We start from the raw sequence: 22911 nt of genomic DNA on the forward strand, positions 1-22911 counted from the left end.
CTGCATCTCGTGGTTCAGCGCCTTCCAAGTCGCCCAGGGGGGAGTCTCTCATTGGGTATCAGCCATTGGTTGAGGCTCTGGGTTTGAGCCTGCCACTTTTGGACTCTCGCTTGCTGAGGTGTTCCAGCGAGTGTCTCTGTAGATCTTAGAAAACTATTTCTTGATTTAAGTCATTGACGTGCTGGCTGATACCCAAACAGGGGATGAGCTGGAGATGTCTCTGCCTTGGTCCTTTCACTATTGGCTGCCACTTCCCGGCGGATGTCAGGTGGTGCAATACCGGCTAGGCAGTGTAATTTCTCCAGTGGTGTAGGGCACAGACACCCCATGATAATGCGGCATGTCTCATTAAGAGCCACATCCACTGTTTTAGCGTGGTGAGATGTGTTCCACACTGGGCATGCGTACTCAGCAGCAGAGTAGCATAGCGCAAGGGCAGATGTCTTCACTGTGTCTGGTTGTGATCCCCAGGTTGTGCCAGTCAGCTGACGGAGATAATTAAACCAGTGTTCCTAGAGGTTTTCTTCTATCTATCTTTTGCCCGAGACTAAGTGCCACGTCTAAATGTTTTCATTGTTTTTCCTTGAAAACAGGGATGCGAAGCTGTGAACAGAATGGATCCAGCATCCGGGGCCAGATCTGTTGTGATCTCTGTGGAGGGAATGACATGCAGTTCGTGCGTAGAGACGATCGAAGCCCACATCGCAAAACTAAATGGAGTTCTTAGTATTAAAGTAAGTAAAATTATTCTGTTGGGGTGAGTGGATTGTGATAGGTACTTAAAGGTCTTGCTTCTATAATCTAGACATCCTCATGGTTTCCCACAATAGTTGTCGAACATCAGAGCAGGAACATGTCTGACCTTCAACACCACACCAGCTTGGTAAAATCAGCAAGCAGTTTATTGAAGAATATAAGTTGGGAAAGCAATAAAATTGGCAAAAGTAGTAAAGTTCCAAAACAAAGGGTAGTCCATGAGCTTCAGGGCAAAATAAAATACCAATTGGAACAACAATCCATGAAACAAGGTGAAAAGAAGCAAGGGAGCGGAGGGATGATTTATTGTTGCCATCAATTTGAAAGGAACCAGTATTCAGGAGATTTTACCCCAGTTCCCAATTTTAAAAAGAACTAGCCGATTTGAAATGGAGGTTGCCGATTAGGAACCAAATTTACAATCAAGTTGGAAGGGAGGCTGTTCAATTGCACCTCCTCCTTTATTAAGAAAGCAATAACTTAGTAGTGATTACACTGTATATACTGTAGCGTGACTGGAGAGAAGAATGTAGATTTATTTGGTTACTTTTCCCTACGTTTCTGCCACCACGTGAGGTAAGTTGTAGTATTGTGAGAAATGGCACTTTGGACACAGAATAGACGGAGCTGAGGCAATCTTCAAATAAAAGTTAACAATTTTATTAAGTACACAGCGTGTGGTTGCAAGACGTAACTTTTCCTTGTTGCACTTGGAATAATACTTGTAACTTTAACAGTTCATTCTTTCAAGTAACACAGTATCTTTCTGACGTAGAGCACTTGTTTCAGACAAAGTTTCAATACAGGGGTGTTTCCCTTGTTTGATCCTCCCTAGATCAAATACTAAGTAAACTATTCTTTGGCCTCTCCTTAGACTAAAAGAATACCAGCTATGTTTCACCATTCGGCTGCACTAGCCTGAGAAACTTCCAATAGCCAAACCCAGCTTTTCAAAGCCTTAAAGCTTTGCTTCACAAGTCACTCCGCCACCTTTCCTTTCCTTCTCTCCCAACTCCTAACTCCTGACTCTTCTGAACCTAACTCCTGACTGCTCACTCCTCTAAACCTAAACCTTAACTGATTTTTAACTGTCGTTTTTTCAAACTCTCCACTCTAAGCTCCTCCCACTTCCCTCTCTCCTGCATCGGTCTCCACGGCAACGCACATGGAGGACTCCTCTGACTTAGGCCGCTCCAGCATTACTGCAGCCAATCTAAACACAAATACAGTTAAAATCATACAATTTATAATCAACTCCTGTACACAAGGCAACATGAATAATCCAAAGCACAAATCAGGTGCTTGGCAAAAACTTGGTACATGAAACTAAGAACACTTGACAGCAAGATCGTCATGAAATTCCAACGTTGACCCGACTGAGACATCTCTTTCCCATGAATCCATATAAGGGTTTTCCAGATCCCAAAACCAAAAGGAAAGCATTTCTCTTGACCTTACTACCAGATCAATTTATTTCTTATTTATTTATTTACGCTATTTCTATCCCGCCCATATCAGCCCGAAGGCGACTCAGGGTGGCGTACAGAGTCGGCAAAATTCGATGCCATATATAAAATACATACATTGATAAAAAGCAAAAAAAAAAAAAAAGTATTACAGTACATTTAAAATCATAAAAACATGAACAATAAAATTTTTAGAAACTATGTCCTCTCGTTCAAATCCTCATCTGTTCCATCGTCTTGGCCGTTCCTGGGTCATTTTCCGATTCAAGTTTGTCTGTTCATGCTGAGATTCCGAAAGCTTGCTTGAAGAGCCAAGTTTTCACTCTTTTTCGAAAGGTCGGGAGGGAGGGGGCTGATGTAATATCCCTAGGCAGGGAGTTCCACAGCTGAGGGACTGCCACAGAGAAGGCCCTGTCTCTCGTCCCTGCCAAACGTGCTTGCGAAGCAGGCGGGATCGAGAGGAGGGCCTCCTTCGACGATCTCAAGTTCCTGGTGGGTTTGTAGGAAGAGACGCATTTGGATAGATAAGGTTTCCTATCTCTCTTTTCTTGTAAACAAACTGATCTTTGCTACGCCTGAACATACTGTCTGTTTACAAAAGTCTTGTTTTCTATCTACACTCTCATTGACTTGACACTCATTAACTTCTGCACCTGACAAATCATCTTCAGACAGTTGCTCTGAGAAAGACCGTGAAAGGCCTCTCCCAGGAATGTGGCCTTGTGAATCTTCCTGAGACTGCTCGGACATTTCCTCTGAGCTTCACTCAGGCCCAGGCAAACCCGCATTCCCATTGCCAACAGGCCGAGGCCCATCATCAGGAACATCATCCCCATTCCCATCATCAACATCAAACACAATCACAGGCTGAACAGGCAGACATACTGTTGCAACCCAGAGCAGGAAACTGGACCCTCAGACAACAATCCACCACCCTTGACTTCAGGAAAAACAGTCCTTTTTTATTGAAGAAAGATGAGTACAAAAATAGAGGAAATATGCTAGGTAAAAAGCCACAGTAAAAATCAGCAACAAGAAATGTCCATGAACAAGATAAAAAACCCACAGTAACACTGTTAAATCCTGGAACCTGTTAGCAATCCACTAACCGTACTTGAAGCAACTAGGAAGCCTCTTAGGAATAAGGCCACTGGAATCAGGAGACCTGCCAAGGATGATGCTTGAATCTGGAACAATGCCTGGTCTGAAGATGCATCCAGGCGAGAGGTTCTTAAGGCCGAGAAATCTATTACGTGACACGCCTGCTGGCTTTGTTTGCATTTCTCTCAGTCTAGCTGACCTTCGTAAACTTTGAGATTCTCCCCTGCTCTGCCAAATCTGCCCTCTCCTATCCTCATTAGAGAGACCAGGTGTCAGATTCTCTGGAGAGCTAAGACTGGGAGGAAAAGGGAGTGAAAGTTCACTCTGAAATATTCTCATGAGAATTTGGACTTTCACTTTCCAAGGCTGCAGGAGTTTCACTACACAAACCGTCATCAGAATCAACATCTTCATTGGCATCAGGAAATACAATCAGAGAATCAGGTTGAGGTTCACACACAGGCTGAACCCCAACACATACAACACCAGTGTTTGGAGATGGAATAAGTGTCAATGGCCCAGTTGTAAAGCGGAAGCGGGGCGGGGGAGAAGATCTGTCCTCTTAATGCCATGTCAGAAAGCCTGTCTTTTTGGTCATCCTGTGTAGAATTGCAGGTAAACCAATAAGCATAGCCCTACCCAAAGGCAGAACAGAGATGCTTAAATAGGTTACGTTTGTGTAATTAGATCACAACAATGGCTTCCTGGTTGTACTTTGCCTAAGGATAATTTCAACCTCGAAGCTAATTCAATGGGCCTTTCGGTGGCATCAGTTTACCCTTTTAAAAATCGAAACGGCAGGACAAGAGCCGTGCCTGTGGGAAGGAAATTGGATTTCAAGCATTTGGTCCTCTCTTATTGGGAAGCATATGACATTAGCAGGTTTGCATGATGCCGTTGAGAACAAGAGCAGAGGCTGTTTCGGGTTCAGATGGGACGCTTCTGTTTCTGGCCTCTTCCAATGTTCTCTTGGTTGGGAAATTCAGGTTTTTTTCTTCCTGTCACGCTTCAAAATACTGTTCCACTCCAAGCCAGGAAACCCTCTGACTTTAAACACCACACAGCTGAGTAAAATTGCAAGCAGTTTATTGAAAATATTTAAAAAGCAGTAGCAATAAAAAAAAACACTCCATAAAAATAGGTAAATCCAACTAGGTAGAAAAATAAGTAGAAACAAGTAGTCCAGGAAATTAGTCCATCAGAGTTCATGCAAAGATACTGTTGCGACCCAGAGCAGGAAACTGGACCCTCAGACAACAATTCACCACACTTGGCTTCAGGAAAACAATTCTTTTTTATTGGTGAAAGATGAATACAAAATAGAGGAAAAAATGCAAAGTAAAAAGCCACCATAAAAATCAGCAACAAGAAATGTCCATAAACAAGATCATGAAACCCACAGCAAAACTGCTGAATCCTGGAACCTGTTAGCAATCCACTAACCGTACTTAGCAAAACTAGAAAGCCTCCGAGGAACAAGGCCACTTGAATCAGGAGACCTGCAAACGCTGGCACATGAATGTGGAACAATGCCTGGTCTGAAGATGTATTCATCCCAGGCATATTTAAGGCCAAGAAATCTATTACGAGACACACCTGAAGATTTTGTTTGGATTTCTTTCAATCTGGCTGACCTGCGTAAACATTGAGCTTCTCCCCGACTCTGCCAAATCTGCCCCCGCCTATCCTCATTAAGGAGGCCAGGTGCCTGATTCTGTGGAGAGCTAAAACTGGGAGGAAAAGGGAGTGAACCGTTTCCGCTTGGTTCGGAATGTATGTTCTCAGGGGAATCTTGACTTTCACTTTCCAAGGCTGTGGGATTTTCACTACTCAAACCATCCTCATCTAAATTGGCCTCAGAATTCACATGGGCATCAGGAAATACAATGAGAGAGTCAAGTTCAAGTTCACACACAGGCTGAACCCCAACAGATACAGAATGGGGGAGGCGTGGCTCGAGAGGAGGACATGTAAAAAAGATCTTGGAGTCCTTGTGGACAACAAGTTAAACATGAGCCAACAATGTGATGCAGTGGCAAAAAAAGCCAGTGGGATTTTGGCCTGCATCAAGAAGAGTATAGTGTCTAGATCCAGGGAAGTCATGCTCCCCATGCTCTATTCTGCCTTGGTTATATCATACCTGGAATATTGTGTCCAATTCTGGGCACCACAGTTGAAGGGAGATGTTGACAAGCTGGAATGTGTCCAGAGGAGGGCGGCTAAAATGATCAAGGGTCTGGAGAACAAGCCCTATGAGGAGTGGCTTAAAGAGCTGGGCATGTTTCGCCTGAAGAAGAGATGGCTGAGAGGAGACATGATAGCCACGTATACATATGTGAGAAGAAGTCATAGGGAGGAGGGAGCAAGCTTGTTTTCTGCTGCCCTGGAGACTAGGATGCAGAGCAATGGCTTCAAACTACAGGAAAGTAGATTGCCCCTGAATACTAGGAAGAACTTCCTGACTGTGAAAGCCGTTCAGCAGTGGAACTCCCTGCCCCGGAGTGTGGTAGAGACTCCTTCATTGGGAGCTTTTAAACAGAGGCTGGATGCTGTTGTTTTGTTGGTGGCCTTGGCCTTTGTAAGTTGCATCAAGTCCTTCGGGAGATTTTAGCAGGGTATAAATAAAGTTAATAATAATAATAATGGCCATCTGTCGGGAGGTGCTTTGAATGCGATTTTCCTGCTTCTTGGCAGAATGGGGTTGGACTGGGTGACCCATGAGGTCTCTTCCAACTCTGTGATTCTATGATTCTATGAAAAACAAATACTGAAACTTCCAAGGAAAAACCACAAAACTTGAATCATGAATCAAACAAGGCACTTAACACATGAATCTATCCAAGGCAAGGCTTCCAGGGACGTGGGAAGAAGTCTTGACTCAATTCCAACATTGCTTCGTCTGGCTACAGATTCTGTATTTGGCACTCTTATCCCCTAATCTACTCTATATCCCAAGGGGCCAGGAACGGATTTCGTTTCAGGCTTGACTCTTTTATCAGTCTCTCTCTCAGTCTGGCAGAGTGCCTGAGAGTTTGGTTTGTTTGGCTGTGTTGATTGAAAATATGCCTTTTATCTACTGGCTCTTTAATTTCTGCAGCTGACCCAGGTGCCGAGTTTTACTCAGGTTCAAATTCTCTGGTAGCAATTCAGGCCCTTGTAAAGAACCTTTAGCAGCCAGAATGTGGGCCTAGCGAAACCTAGTGGCCTTAACAGTTAGAATGTGGGCCTAGCGAAGCCCTGGCGGCCATTTTAGATTAGGGAAACAGGGAGACGCCATTTTATGTTGGGAGTTAGGTAGTCGGTTGGTGTTCACAGTTGGATACTGCTAGATAGGAGAACTGGTTTAACCTTTTGTACTATTCAAGGGCCAGAGGAATTAGCCAGGAATACTGACAGTGCAAATAGGACCTTGCTTATGATCTGTTTCTTTTATTCCCGAGGAAGGCTAAGCCAAGGTGGTTTGGCTAGATTCCAGAAAGTGGGAATTTGGTTTGGAATTACCATCAGAGATTAGTTTCCTGAGATAATATCCGGTTTGTTAACCCTAGATTTGAACCCAGTACCCATCTAAGAATTGTACATCAAACGTAACCAAAAAGCTTTTGTGCCATTAACTTACAGAAACCATTACGCATTTGTACCAGAAGAGTTTAAGCCTGTTAAATAAACGTTTTATTATAGTTAACACTTTACAACAGCCTGTGTGTGAACGTCATTGGTATTTAAACCCTCTGAAGAAAATAAACACTATCGTAACACAGAAGGGTGTTACTAAATACCCTCTCCACACATATAATTCAGCCTGAGTCCTAAACAATAAAGTGGCAGCATACCCAATTGAAGAAATCTTTTGAAAACCTCCCAGTTCAGATGTCATTCAAATATATGTATACACAGTTATATTTTTCCCTGTTTTTTCCTCCTGTGATATTCCCAGCAGTGTGATCCTTAGTGTGAAGTTCCTTATAATTGCTGGTAGCTTGTGGGATTCACTATTTCAGAATTCCCTGTTCCTTCTCCCTGCTAAAGAAGCTCTTTGGTGAGGTGTCATTCGTTATAGCCCCCTTCCAGGGACCATAACATCATCCCCAAACCCTTCAGGAACATTCCCATCAGAAAAGTCACTTTGAACAGGAATCCCATTGTCATTCTCTGAATCTAGAGAAACCTCATCATTAGATACATGAACCTCATTGTCATTCCGAACATCCAGAGTGATCTGATCATTACACACAATCACAGGCTGAACGCCAACAAATACTTCCTAGCGAGCCGGATTGGCTTGGATTCTCTCAAAGCACTAAATGTAACTCTGTATTCGGTATTTGCCAGTTTGCATAAAGCTTGGAGATTAGTATAATCTTTGCATGTGGAATGTTTTCGTAAGCCAACAGGCCAGCCAATCTTCTTTTACAGGTAAATCCAGGTTAATTTATGGTTCCATAGGCATATCAGCTTACGCTTCCTTCTTAGGCGAATGAAAACGCGAAGCAAGGTGTCACTGTAATAAGACAACCCTTAATCTTACTTAAGCCTCGTTGTCTGAAGTTTGTGTGTGCGTTTCTCTTCCTGCCAGGTTTCCCTTCGAGACAAGAGTGCGGCCATTATTTATAACCCCAAAGAACAAGCTCCAGAAGTCCTACGGGAAGCCATAGAGGACATGGGGTTTGTCGCTGCACCTACAGCTGCAGACCCGCAACCTGTCCCAGTGGACACCGTGTTCCTCGCCATTCCTGCTCAGGCTGCTTCCACCCTCGACGAAATCCGCAGCCGCCTCTTGCAGACCGAGGGCGTCTTGGACGTGAAAACCTCCTCCGATAAGAAATCCCTGGTGGTCACTTTTGTGTCCACTCTCATCAATGGGAAGCAGATCGGCCAAATAGTGCCCGGGCTGAGTTTGGACCATGCAGCTCGAGAGAGAGCCCCCGAAGATGCGAACGTGTCCCAAATGGGGGACGTTGTGCTGAGGCTCAAAGTGGAGGGAATGACCTGCCACTCCTGCACCAGTACAATTGAAGGGAAGATCGGGAAACTGCAAGGCGTCACGCGAGTCAAAGGTAATGAATGGGAATTTATTTGCATGCCTTTATGCACTGCTGTTCGTTCCCCAGCACAATAGAGTCTCGCATAATAATAATAATAATAATAATAATAATAATAATATATAAATAAAAATGTAACGTTCGTTTGTGGGATTAACAGAACTCAAAAACCATTGGATGAATTGACACCAAATTTGGACACAACATTTGATGGCCTGGCAGTTGTTTGGTGTGGCTTTTTAGTGCCTAGGGCAATTTCAACAGAAAGGAGGAAACCATGAAAATGAACAAAATCTGGCTACCAGTATTAAAAAACTCTAAAATCACAACAGCAAAACAACAGAGAGGAAACAATCAGAGACATCTGTGGTGAGGGAGAGAGACTATTTCCTCTTTAAAAACCTCTTTGCTGCCTTATGCCGATTCAGTTTCTTTTTTTGTATTGGCTGGGACTTTCTGTGTGCTGTTAAACCTTTGTACTTTATGTCACAGGCAATGAAACACTCTTGTTTATAACAAAGTAACACAGTTTATAACTTCTGGCTCCAACGCTTGTGGTTACATTTGTGTTTTGTTGTAATCTTGAGGTTTACAGTCAGTATCAGTTACTTGGTTAACTTTTCTGAATAAACTATCAATGTTTCACATTCACAAACATGTTACTTGCTTCACACACTCTTGGCTGAATTATATTCTGAACTAAGGCAACACTAGCCTTCTTTATGCTCCTTAAAACTCGAGCTCTATTTAACTAACTGCTTCTCTATATCAGAAGTCTTTAACACATCTTCATAACTGTTTATTTCTATCAGGCACTCAAAAACCAACTCTCCTCTTCACACACAAATTCCTAACTGTCATTTTCAAACTCCCTCACTCTAACTGCATCTTTCAGAACCCTTTGGAATGTTCAGCTCGCTCTCTCCAACTGTCATTTTGGGCCTAGCAGCCTTTTCAAATCCTGGGCCTACACTAATCTGAATATGACCAATCGGCTTCACATATGCAAATGAATCCTATATCTGCTGTTGCTACCCTGTCTGTGCCTATTCTTCCCTAACTGCCATATGGAAACATAGAGCTATACACCAAAACTTTAACATAGAGTAGCAATTTCACTACAACATCTAATTACCTCTCAACAAAAGATTGCCCCAGGCACTAACAAGCCACACCAAACAAATGCTAGGCAATGAAATGCTAATCAAGGTGGTCAGTTGAACATTCACACCTAGCTCCAGCAGACAAGAGTTCTTTGTCCTACCCTGGTCATTCCACAGATATATAAACCCAATTTTCCTAGTTCCAATAGACCTCACTACCTCTGAGGATGCTTGCCATAGATGCAGGTGAAACATCAGGAGAGAATACCTCTAGAACATGGCCCTATAGCCCGAAAAAACCTACAATAATCCAATAATAATAATAATAATAATAATAATAATAATAATTTCCATAGAATGATAATAATCATTTCCATTTAAATAGATACTTCCTCTGTTCATGTCCAGCATTTATTTTTTAAAGTTTTAACTATTACATTTGGCCCAGCCATAGGTTTTTAAATTCTTTTGTTTATTGTCTACTTGTGAGTTGTATTAATTGTATTGTTTATTTTGTTTATTGCTTGTTATTTTATTACTGCTTGTTGTTTTTGATGTGTTGTTGGGCTTGGCCTCATGTAAGCCCCTTGTGGAGATGGTGGCGGGGTATAAATAAATTATTATTATTATTATTATTATTATTATTATTATTTATAAAACACTAGTTGTCCCCTGCCATGCGTTGCTGTGGCCCAGTCTGTTGATCTGGAAAATAAAGTAATGAGAAAGTGTTGGTTTCTAATATATGTAATGTCTTTATGTTTGTGGGTAAACAGTATTTCTTGATGTTTCGTTGCCAGTGTTGACGTAGAGATTGTCTGGTTTGCCTACTCTGGAATATGCAACATATAATTGTCCATCTTTAGGAGCCCCTTTCAAATGTATAATACTTTATCTGTTTGTGTGTGAATCATATATATCTATCAATATCTATGGCTGGATGGCTCTCTGTCAGGAGGGCTTTGATTATGTTTTCTTGCCCTGGTGAAGGGAGTTGGACTGGATGGCCTTAAGTATTTTCTCTTGGTCCTGGGGGTTCTGTGTGGGAAGTTTGCCCCAGTTTTGTCACTGGTGGGGTTCATTCAGAATGCTCTTTGATTGAAGGTGAACTATAAATCCCAGTAACTACAACTCCCAAATGCCAAGGTCTATTTCCCCCAAACTTCATCTGTGTTCATATTTGGGTATATGGAATATTCGTGCCAAGTTTGGTCCAGATCCATCATTGTTTGAGTCCACAGTGCTCTCTGGATGTAGGTGAACTACAACTCCCAAACTCAAGGTCAATGCCCACCAAACCATTCCAGTGTGTTCTGTTGGTCATGGAAGTCCTATATGCCATGTTTGCTTGAATTCCATCATTGGTGGAGTTCAGAATGCTCTTTGATTGTAGGTGAACTATAAATCCCAGCAACTACAACTCCCAAATGCCAAGGTCTATTTCCCTCAAACTCCATCTGTGTTCATATTTGGGTATATGGAATATTCGTGCCAAGTTTGGTCCAGATCCATCATTGTTTGAGTCCACAGTGTTCTCTGGATGTAGATGAACTATAAATCCCAGCAACTACAACTCCCAAACTCAAGGTCAATGCCCACCAAATGCTGCTAGTATTTTCAGTTCGTCATGGGAGTCCTGTGTGCCAAGTTTGGTTCAATTCCATTGTTGGTGGAGTTCACAATGCTCTTTGATTATAGGTGAACTATAAATCCCAGCAACTACAACTCCCAAATGACAAAATCGTATTTTTTGAGTGATGGTCACTCCTTGTGTAGTGAGACATTTTGTTGCCATATTTGGTGTGATTTCATTCATTGGTTCTCTTGTTTTTAAGGTACTCATTATGCGCAGAGCATTTTTATATATATAGATTTTCAATTCAACATCACGGGAGAAACATAGTAAGTGTCAGGAGTCAATTTCCGACGGCATGAAGACATCACAAATTCCCTCCGTGATATCCTGACTGAATCATCCTGGCTGCCTCAGTTTTCTCTCTGACATTTTGAATCCAGCAAAGGGCGCTGGAAACCTTGTATTGGAACTTGTGAAGCAACAAGTTCTAATAAGGAAACTGAGAAGAGGGGGTGATGGGCAGTAAAGGTGTATAAAAGGAAGTGGTGGTGGGAAAAAGTTATCTCTACGCAGATGTTATCTCTACGCAGATGATGTCCAAATCTGTCACTCCATCTCACATGTCACCAAGGAGGCTGTCCAGGCCTTGAACCGGTGCTTGGCTGCTGTGTCGGACTGGATGAGAGCTAACAAATTGAAACTGAATCCAGACAAGACAGAGGCACTCCTTGTCAGTCGTAAGGCCGAACAGGGTATAGGGTTACAGCCTGTGTTAGACGGGGTTCCACTCCCCCTGAAGACACAGGTTCGCAGCTTGGGAGTGATCCTGGACTCATCGCTGAGCCTGGAACCCCAGGTCTCGGCGGTGGCCGGGAGAGCTTTTGCACAATTAAAACTTGTGCGCCAGTTGCACCCATACCTTGGGAAGTCTGATCTGGCCACGGTGGTCCACGCTCTTGTTACATCCCGAATAGACTACTGCAACACACTCTACGTGGGGTTGCCTTTGAAGACTGCTTGGAAACTCCATCTAGTCCAGCGGGAGACAGCCAGACTACTCACCAGGCGTCATACAGGGATCATCCCGCCCCCCTGTTGTGTCAGCTCCACTGGCTGCCAATCCAGTTCCGAGCACAATTCAAGGTGCTGGTTTTGACCTACAAAACCCTATACGGTTCCGGCCCAGTGTATCTGTCCGAACGGATCTCCCTCTATGTCCCACCCCGGAGCCTAAGATCCTCTGGGGAGGTCCTGCTCTCGACCCCGCCTCTATCACAAGTGAGATTGGTGGGGACGAGGAGCAGGGCCTTCTCGGTGGTGGCCCCCCGCCTGTGGAATTCACTCCCCGGGGAAATTAGATCTGCAACATCGCTCCTTTCTTTTAGGAAAAAACTAAAAACATGGATCTGGGACCAGGCATTTGGACAAGCGGGCAGATAAAGAACTTCATTGATGACTAGGAAATCATTAACGGATTGGATCTATGGAACTCTGGAAAACGAAACGCTGATTATAAGAACGACTTTTATATGATGTTTTATATGATGTGTTATGTACTGGTTGTTGATTGTTTTAATTGTGATAACTGTTTTAATTACGTTTTTGTATATTATGTGTAATTTGTATAGGCATCGAATTCTGCCTTTTCTTTAAGCCGCGCTGAGTCCCCCTTCGGGGGTTGAGAAGGGCGAGGTAAAAGTACCATAAATAAATAAATAAATAAATAATAAATAAGTCAGTAGTGTCTTTCTTTGCTGCAGAGATACAAGCAATATATTCCAAGCAACACCGGCTTGTGAGTGATTATTTAATTTTGCTATATAAAACCTACACTCTTACAGTAAGTCTTTCCCCATTTTTCCTCTAGTCTCCTTGGACAATCAGGAAGCGGTGGTTGTGTACCAGCCTCACATCATCACGGCCGAGGAAATCAAAAACCAAATCGAAGCGGCAGGCTTCCTGGCCTCCATAAAGAAGCCGCCCAAACTCCTCAACCTCGGCGCTATCGATGTGGAGCGGCTGAAGAACGCGCAAGCCAAAAGCTTACCGACATCCCCACCGTTGAGTCCGAAGGACGGTCTCAACTTACAGACTGCCAGGTTCCGGGTGGACGGCATGCACTGCAAATCGTGCGTCTTCAATATTCAGTCCAGCCTCTCGACGCTCCCTGCCGTGGCCAGCATTGACGTTTCGTTAGAGGACAGATCGGCCACCGTAAAGTACGACCCCAGCCTCATCAGTATCAACGCACTGAGAAGAGCCATAGAAGCCGTGTCCCCCGAGACCTTCACGGTCAGCCTTTGCGACGGACGTGAAAACACTGAGGTCCCGAAGTCTCCAAGGGTCGCCAACAGTCCTGCGCATCACCCCTTGATGCACGTCACTGTGATGGATGTGGAGGGAATGACTTGCCAGTCTTGCGTCCAGTCTATTGAGGGAGTGATTTCTCAAAAGCCAGGGGTGAAGTCAATCCGTGTGTCGCTTCAGAACCGTAATGCAACCATCGAGTATGACCCCGCGCAGACTTCCCCGGATGACTTACGAAACGCCATTGAGGACATGGGTTTTGATGCTTCCTTAACAGGTAATCCTGCCCTTGATGTTGTTTTTGTTTTGTTTTGTTTCATAATCCATGAATCCAGGAGGGAGGTGTTGCAGCCCAGATCAGGAAACAAGACCATAAGATATTAATCCACCACACTTGACTGTAGGAAAAAACAATCCTTTTTTATTGATGAAAAATGGTTACAAAATAGAGGAAAATACAAAGTCCAAAAAACCACAGTAAAATTCAGCAGTCAGGAATATCTATGAACTAGATCAAAATTCCAAAAGCAACACTATAAAACCTGGAACCTGTTAGCATCTCACTAACCGTACTTGGAAACTAGAAGCCTCTGGGAATGCAGGCCATGGGAAATCCGCCAAGGTTTCAGTCTAAACGATGCTTGATCTAACGAGACTGCCCAGGGGGAGACACTTAAAACTAAAGAAACTGTTTCGGGACACGCCTCCAGGCTTTGAAGCCTCCTTTCCCTTTAATCTACTTGACCTTCGCAGACTCTGTGATTCACTCCTGTTTTTCCAAATCTGTCCTTTCCTATCCTCATTAAAAAAGGAAGGTGTTAGCTCCTCTGGAGAGTTATCACCGCTTGATTCTGAAACATTCTCATCAGGATGTGTAGTTTCACTTTCCCAGCCACTGCCTTCAGAATCAACAGTTTCCAAACCATCAGGGAAAAATACATGTTCAGTAGCCTGTTCAGTTGCATCAGGAAATACAATCAGAGAATCAGGTTCAGGTTCACACGGAGGCTGAACCCCAACAGGAGGGAATGAAGAAAGGAAAGAAAGGTAGAGAAGCAAGGCAGGAGAGAAGGAAATAAAAAAGTGAAAATAAAAAAGTGAAAAAGACAGGGAAGGGGAGAAGGAACTAAGGAAGGAAGGAGAGAAGGAAGGAGAGAAGGATAGATGTAACCAAAGAACAAAGAAACAGGTAGAAATGGAAGAAAGAAGAAGAGAAATAGGAAGGGAAAGAAATAGAGGAAAGGAAGGAAAGAGGGAAGGGAAGAAAGAGGGAGGGAAGGTTGGCCACAGCAACGCGTGTTTAATAAATTTTTATTTGAGAAAAAATATTTACTAGTTTAATAAATTTTTATTTGAGAAAAAAATATTTACCCCGTATATACTCGAGTATAAGCCGACCCGAATATAAGCCGAGGCACCTAATTTTACCACAAAAAACTGGGAAAATGTATTGACTCGAGTATAAGCCAAGGGTGGGAAATGCAGCATTTACGGGTCAATTTCAAAATAAAAATTGATACCAATAAAATTATATTAATTTAAGCATCGTTAGGTTAAATATTTTTGAATATTTACATAAAACTGTAATTCGAGATAAGACTGTCCAACTCTGAATAAACCATTATTCTAACCTTCAAAGTGAATATGCTTACATGTCCTCCAAAAATAATAGAGTAAAATAATGGAATGTAATAATATGTAATATGTAATAATAACAGTAATAAATGTAATAATAACAATATAGTAAAATAATAAATGTAACAATAACAATAATAGAGTAAAATAAATGTAATAATGACAACAATAATAAAATAATAAATGTAATAATAATATTAATAATAATAACAACAAAGTAAAATAATAAATAACATTGACTCAAGTATAAGCCGGGGGAGACTTTTTCAACCTAAAAAAAGGACTGAAAAACTAGGCTTATACTTGAGTATATACAGTATTTATTTATTTACTGCATTTACTGTATTTGTGTACTGCCTTTCTCAGCCCGAAAAACCCTTTTTGAAAGCACACTGGCACCCACCCACTTAGAAGCACTGATAAGCCCTTGGCTTACTTGGGGGTATCTTGTGAAAGAGTGTGATGGTTTTAGCCCTCAGGATTGTGTTTCTGAGGTACCCTTTTAAAGATAGTTCTTACATTCCTTAATTATGTATTGCCCAACAAACCCCCCCTCCCCCATTCCCCCCACCCCCCTGGAACAGCAATTCTAAATCATGTCATTGCATCCACTTAACCGTGTGGAAAGCCTGGTTCAAAATACTGTATTTGTATTCGCTTATCTTTTTCTGTCGGAGCCTGGCAGAATGCCGAAGGCACTGTTCGGCCTGTCTGTTTTGACTAATTTCCTCTCACCTATCTATTTGCTCCTTAAGTCTCACAGCTGGGTCAGGTGCCCAGTTGTTTTCAAGCCCCAAATCCCGGGAAGTCTCTGGTAGCAATTCAGGGAGTACACTTATCATCCCCACACTCTTCAGACACATTCTCATGTGAAACTACACTTTACATAGGGGTCTCCTGGTCCTTCTCTGCATCAGTGTCATTGACCAAACCATTGCCATCTTGAAATTCATTGGCATCACTTCCCAAATCCAAAGCACCCTCATCCTGAAACACAATCACAGGCTAAATTCCAACATGAATGTTGAACGGCAGGGGTCCTCGAACGTTTTAAACAGAGGGCCAGGTCACAGTCCCTCGAACTGTTGGAGAGCCAGATTATAAATTGAAAAAAAATGAATGAATTCCTATGCACACTGCACATCTATCCCAAGCTTTTAGGAAGTTGAGATGGTCTGAGAAGGCCCTGCTCTCGATCCCGCCTGCCTCACAGGCGTGTTTGGTGGGGATGAGAGACAGGGCCTTCTCAATGGTGGCTCCCCAGCTGTGGAACTCCCTGCCTAAGGATATTAGATCAGCCCCCTCCCTCCGGACCTTTTGAAAAAGAGTGAAAACCTGGCTGTCTGAGCAAGCGTTTGGAACCATAGCATGACCAGAAAAACTTAAGTCGGAAAATGAACTAGGAACGGCTGAGGATTTGAACAAGAAGACATGTTTTTTATAATTTTTATTATTCATTGCTTTTATGGTTTTTAAGTGTATTGTGATGTTATTGCTTTTTACCAATGTACGTATTTTTATATATGGCATCGAATTGTTGCCGACTTGTACACCGCCCTGAGTCACCTTCGGGCTGATATGGGCGGGATGCAAATGTTGTAAATACATAAAATAAATAATAAATACCTTATTTGTAGTGGGAAAAAACACTTAAAATAATACAATAATTAAAAATGAAGAACAATTTTAACAAATATAAACTTATTAGCATTTCAATGGGAAGTGTGGGTCTGCTTTTGGCTGATGAGATAGGATTGTTGTTGTTGTTGTGTGCTTTCAAGTCATTTCAAACTTAGGTTGTCCCTGAGCGAGGGCCGGGTAAATGACCTTGGAGGGCCGTATCCGGCCCGCAGGCCATAGTTTGAGGACTCCTGTTGTAAGGTGTGTTTTCCCTTCTCTAAGAACCCGCTTTGTCTGGGAAGGTTTTGGCAAAGCAACAGGCACACTTCTCCCAGTTTGGATATCTTTATGACCTTTTTAGTAATGGAGATTTTTGTCTGTAAAGCATTCGAAAGTATTCCTTTCTGCTTCCAGGGACACCAAGCCCGGATCCAGTGGTGCTCATAACCCAGCCTTCCCAGGAAAGGATGGCAGAATCCCAGAATAATAAACTCTCCAAAACAGAGACTCGCTCCAAACCGTCCCCGGTCCATGAGAATCAGGATGGAAACCCACCCTCAAAATGCTACATTCAGGTCACTGGTATGACATGCGCTTCGTGCGTGGCCAACATTGAAAGGAACTTGAAGAGAGAAGAAGGTGAGAAATACTGTATTTATAATAATAATAATAATAATAATAATAATAATAATAATAATCCCTTGACTCCACGGTGCTGAACAACTACAGACTGATCTCCAACCTCCCTTTTCTGGGCAAGGTGCTGGAGCGGGTGGTCGCCTCCCAGCTCCAGGGGTTTCTAGATGACAACAACTACCTAGATCAGTCACAGTCTGGTTCCAGGTCTGGCCACAGCACCGAGACGGCTTTGGTCGCCTTGGTGGATGACCTCTGCAGGGAACTGGACAGGAGGAGTGTGACCCTGTTGGTTCTCTTGGACATCTCAGCGGCTTTCCATACCATCAATCATGGTATCCTTCTGGGACGACTCTCTGGGATGGGTCTCGGGGGCACGGTTCTGTCGTGGTTCCAGTCCTTCCTGGAGGGCCGTTCCCAGATGGTGAAGCTGGGAGACGCCTGCTCGGACCCCTGGCCTTTGACCTGTGGGGTTCCGCAAGGCTCCATTCTGTCCCCCATGCTTTTTAATATTTACATGAAACCGCTGGGAGAGGTCATCCAGGGTTTTGGAATTGGGTGCCATCTCTATGCAGATGACACACAACTCTACTACTCTTTGCCACCTAACTCCAAGGAAGCCTCTCGGGTGCTGGACGAGTGCCTGGCCGCTGTGGCTGTCTGGATGAGGAGGAACAAGCTGAGGATCAATCCCGACAAGACAGAGGTCCTCCTGGTCGATTGTAAACCGGATCGGGGTATAGGGTGGCAAGCTGTGCTGGACGGGGTTGCACTCCCCCTGAAGTCACAGGTCCACAGTCTGAGTGTCCTCCTGGACTCATCACTGTCGCTTGAAGCTCAGGCGTTGGCAGTGGCCGGGAGGGCCTTCGCACAATTAAGACTCATGCGCCAACTGCGACCATACCTCGTGAAGGTGGATCTGGCCAGGGTGGTCCATGCCTTAGTCACCTCCAGATTGGACTACTGTAATGCACTCTACATGGGGCTGTCCTTGAAAACGGCCTGGAAATTTCAATTGGTCGAACGGGCGGTGGCCAGGTTGTTAACTGGTGCTCCTTACAGGGAGAGGTCAACCCTCCTGTTTAAGGAGCTCCACTGGCTGCCGTTCATTTTCCGGTCCCAATCCAAGGTGCCGGTGCTTACCTACAAAGCCCGAAACGGTTTGGGACCCGCCTACCTGCGTGACCACATCTCTGTGTACGAGCCCACACGATCTCTTCGTTCATCTGGAGAGGCCCTGCTGACGCTCCCACCTGCATCGCAAGCACAATTGGTGGGGACAAGGGATAGGGCTTTCTCAGTGGTGGCCCCTCGACTCTGGAACTCTCTCCCTAAGGACATCAGGCAAGCCCCATCACTGGAAATTTTTAGGAGGAGCTTGAAAACGTTGTTGTTCCAGTGTGCCTTCCCAGAATAAGGAAACTCCAAGCATTTTGCCCCCAACGCACTTTATCAGAGATTCAGGATATCTGCAAACCCATCCCTCTCCAAACACCTACCCAAACCCTACCAGTATTCAAATTGGGGCTGTACAGGAGTTGATTATAAATTGTATGATTTTAACTGTATTTGTGTTTAGATTGGCTGCAGTAATGCTGGAGCGGCCTAAGTCAGAGGAGTCCTCCATGTGCGTTGCCATGGAGACCGGTGCAGGAGAGAGGGAAGTGGGAGGAGCTTAGAGGGGAGAGTTTAAAAAAATGACAGTTAAAGATCAGTTAGGTGTTAGGTTTAGAGGAATGAGCAGTCAGGATTTAGGTTTAGAGGAGTCAGGAGTTAGGTTCAGAGGAGTGAGGAGTTAGGAGTTGGGAGAGAAGGAAAGGAAAGGTGGCGGAGTGACTTGTGAAGCAAAGCTTTGAGGCTTTGAAAAGCTGGGTTTGGCTATTGGAAGTTTCTCATGCTAGTGCAGCTGAATGGTGAAATATAGCTGGTATTCTTTTAGTCTAAGGAGAGGCTAAAGAATAGTTTACTTAGTATTTGATCTAGGGAGGATCAAATAAGGGAAACATCCCTGTATTGAAACTTTGTCTGAAACAAGTGCTCTACGTCAGAAAGATACTGTGTTACTTGAAAGAATGAACTGTTAAAGTTACAAGTATTATTCCAAGTGCAACAAGGAAAAGTTACGTCTTGCAACCACATGCTGTGTACTTAATAAAATTGTTAACTTTTATTTGAAGATTGCCTCAGCTCCGTCTATTCTGTGTCCAAAGTGCCATTTCTCACAATATCACAACTTACCTCACGTGGTGGCAGAAACATAGGGAAAAGTAACCAAATAAATCTACATTCTTCTCCCCAGTCACGCTATAGTATATACAGTGTAATTACTACTAAGTTATTACTTTCTTAATAAAGGAGGAGGTGCAATTGAACAGCCTCCCTTCCAACTTGGTGGTAAATTTGGTTCCTAATCGGCAACCTCCATTGCAAATCGGCTAGTTCTTTTTAAAATTGGGAACTGGGGTAAAATCTCCTGAATACTGGTTCCTTTCAAATTGGTGGCAACAATAAATCATCCCTCCTCTCTCCTGTGACCTTCCAGGGGCGTATGGGGTATTTGTGCTAAATTTGGTCCAGTTAAAGAAAATACATCCTGGATATCTGATATTTACATTGCGATTCATAACAGTAGCAAAATCACAGTTATGAAGTAGCAACGAAAATAATGTTTTGTTTGGGGTTTACCACATCATGAGGAACTGTATTAAGGAGTCGCGGCATTAGGAAGGTTAAGAAACATTGCTCTAAATAGAGATCTGTGCCTTTTTGCTTGGACTAAAATGTTGTGTGTTGCGCTGATAGTTCCTCCACTAACGCTTGCCCTATTTGACCCTCTCTTTCAAGGGATATCCTCTGTCCTCGTGGCCTTGATGGCCGGGAAGGCGGAAGTCAGGTACAATCCCGCTATCATCCAGCCGCCGCTTGTTGCCGAACTGATTCGAGAACTGGGGTTCGGAGCCACCGTCCTGGAGAACTATGACCAAGGAGATGGCGTCCTGGAGCTGGTGGTGAGCGGGGCCGTCTCTTGTCGCCACAGACAAGTGTATAATAATAACATGAGCCAACAGTTTGATGTGGCGGCAAAAAAAGCCAATGGGATGTTGGCCTGCATCAATAGGAGCCTAGTGTCTAGATCTAGGGAAGTCCTGCTCCCCATGCTCTATTCCGCTTTGGTTAGACCATTTTACCTGGAGTATTGTGTCCAATTCTGGGCACCACAATTCAAGAGAGATATTGACAAGCTGGAATGTGTCCAGAGGAGAGCGACTAAAATTACCAAGGGTCTGGAGAACAAGCCCTATGAGGAGCGGCTTAAGGAGCTGGGCATGTTTAGCCTGAAGAAGAGAAGGCTGAGAGGAGATATGATAGCCATGTATAAATATGTGAGAGGAAGCCACAGGGAGGAGGAGGGAGCAAGCTTCCTTTCTGCTTCCCTGGAGACTAGGACGCAAGGGAACAATGGCTTCAAACTACAAGAGAGGAGATTCCATCTGAACATGAGGAAGAACTTCCTGACTGTGAGAGCCGTTCAGCAGTGGAACTCTCTGCCCCGGAGTGTGGTGGAGGCTCCTTCTTTGGAGGCTTTGAAACAGAGGCTGGATGGCCATCTGTCAGGGGTGATTTGAATGCAATATTCCTGCTTCTTGGCAGAATGGGGTTGGACTGGATGATGGTCCAGGAGGTTTCTTCCAACTCTTTGATTCTATGATTCTATGATAAGCTTTAACAAGTCTGGGCCTCGTATTCTTCCATCATGAAGGGAAATATATGTATATTGTGTATGAGGAATTCAACAACACTGCAGTATTTGAAGTAATGGCCTCTCTCTTTGAAATGGCAATACAGCTCTGAAGGGAGAGTGCAGACCACTTTTCCAAGCCCAACTTTACTCACCAACTCCCATTGAAGGCACCACAGCCCCCTCTTATCATAGAATAATACAGTTGGAAGAGACCCCATGGGCCATCTAGTCCAACCCCATTCTACCATGCAGGAAAAGCACAATCTCAGTATCTGACAGATGGCCATCCAGTCATAATAATAACAACAACAACGAAATCCAGCATATAGATCTCACTTGCTTACTGTGCTTTTGTGTCAGTAGAATAATAATCATAATAATCATAATCATAATTTATTTATTTATCGTGTCAGGCAACCGAACAGTTGTATTACATTTTTGACAGAACAAACAAACAAACATACAGAAGACACAGAGTTGGCAAGCTTGGTAGTTGATTAAATGTCCTTTGACCAGTATCTGGCCACGTGGAGTGCCTCTGGTGTTGCCACAAGGAGGTCCTCCGTTGTGCATGTGGCAGGGCTCAGGGTGCATTGCAGCAGGTGGTCAGTGGTTTGCTCCTCTCCGCACTCGCATGTCGTGGATTCCACTTTGGACCCATTTCTGAAGGTTGGCTCTGCATCTTGTGGTGCCCAAGCACAGTCTGTTCAGCACCTTCCAAGTCGCCCAGTCCTCTGTGTGCCCAGGGGGGAGTCTCTCATTTGGTATCAGCCATTGGTTGAGGTTCTGGGTTTGAGCCTGCCACTTTTGGACTCTCGCTTGCTGGGGTGTTCCAGCGAGTGTCTCTGTAGATCTTAGAAAACTATTTCTTGATTTAAGTCATTGACGTGCTGTCTGATGCCCAAACAGGGGATGAGCTGGAGATGTCTCTGCCTTGGTCCTTTCACTATTGGCTGCTACTTCCCGGCGGATGTCAGGTGGTGTGATACTGGCTAAGCAATGTAATTTCTCCAGTGGTGTAGGGTGCAGACACCCCGTGATAATGCGGCATGTCTCATTAAGAGCTACATCCACTGTTTGTGCGTGGTGAGATGTGTTTCACACTGGGCATGCATACTCAGCAGCAGAGTAGCACAGCTCAAGGGCAGATGTCTTCACTGTGTCTGGTTGTGATCCCCAGGTTGTGCCGGTCAGCTTTCGTTTGATATTGTTTCTAGCTCCCACTTTTTGCTTGATGTTCAGGCAGTGCTTCTTGTAGGTCAGAGCACGGTCCAGAGTGACTCCCGGGTATTTGGGTGCGCTGCAATGCTCCAGTGGGATTCCTTCCCAGGTGATCCTCAGATCTTGGGATGCTTGTCTGTTCTTGAGATGAAAGGCACATGTCTGTGTTTTAGATGGATTAGGGATCAGTTGGTTTTCCCTGTAATAGGCAGTAAGAGCACCTAGAGCTTCGGAGAGCTTCTGTTCACCCATCTCAAAGCTCCCTGCTTCAGCGGTGATGGCACGATCATCAGCATAGATGAAGCTCTCTGTCCCTTCTGGCAGTGGCTGGTCATTTGTGTAGATATTGAACATGGATGGAGCAAGCACGCTCCCCTGAGGCAGGCCATTCTTCTGTTTCCGCCATCTACTTCTCTGGCATAATCATAATCATAATCAAGTTGGAAGAGACCACGTGGGCCATCTAGTCCAATCCCATTCTACTATGCAGGAAAAACACAATCTCAGTATCTGATGGATGACCATCCAGACATAATAATAACAACCATCATCATCAATCATCTGTCTTTGTCTCAGTAAAATAATAATAATAATAATAATAATAATAATAATAATAATAATAATAATGGAGTTGGAAGAGACCACGTGGGCCATCTAGTCCAACCCCATTCTACCATGTAGGAAAAGCACAATATCAGTATCTGGC

General features: G+C 43.9%; 1 protein-coding gene across 1 annotated transcript in view; it reads left to right on the forward strand.

Moving 5' to 3' along the window:
• Window positions 1-22911, forward strand: part of ATP7A (ATPase copper transporting alpha) — a 109991-nt gene that overhangs the window by 39628 nt on the left and 47452 nt on the right. The window contains exons 3-7 of the mRNA XM_067471685.1: window positions 594-734; window positions 7900-8380; window positions 12912-13628; window positions 17021-17245; window positions 20087-20250. Of these exons, the coding sequence (XP_067327786.1) occupies window positions 615-734; window positions 7900-8380; window positions 12912-13628; window positions 17021-17245; window positions 20087-20250 (1707 nt within the window). The 5' untranslated portion in view covers window positions 594-614. The remainder of the gene's footprint in view (window positions 1-593; window positions 735-7899; window positions 8381-12911; window positions 13629-17020; window positions 17246-20086; window positions 20251-22911) is intronic.

The sequence above is a fragment of the Anolis sagrei genome, chromosome 10 (genome assembly GCF_037176765.1).
Source record: "Anolis sagrei isolate rAnoSag1 chromosome 10, rAnoSag1.mat, whole genome shotgun sequence".
Lineage (NCBI taxonomy): Eukaryota > Metazoa > Chordata > Lepidosauria > Squamata > Dactyloidae > Anolis > Anolis sagrei.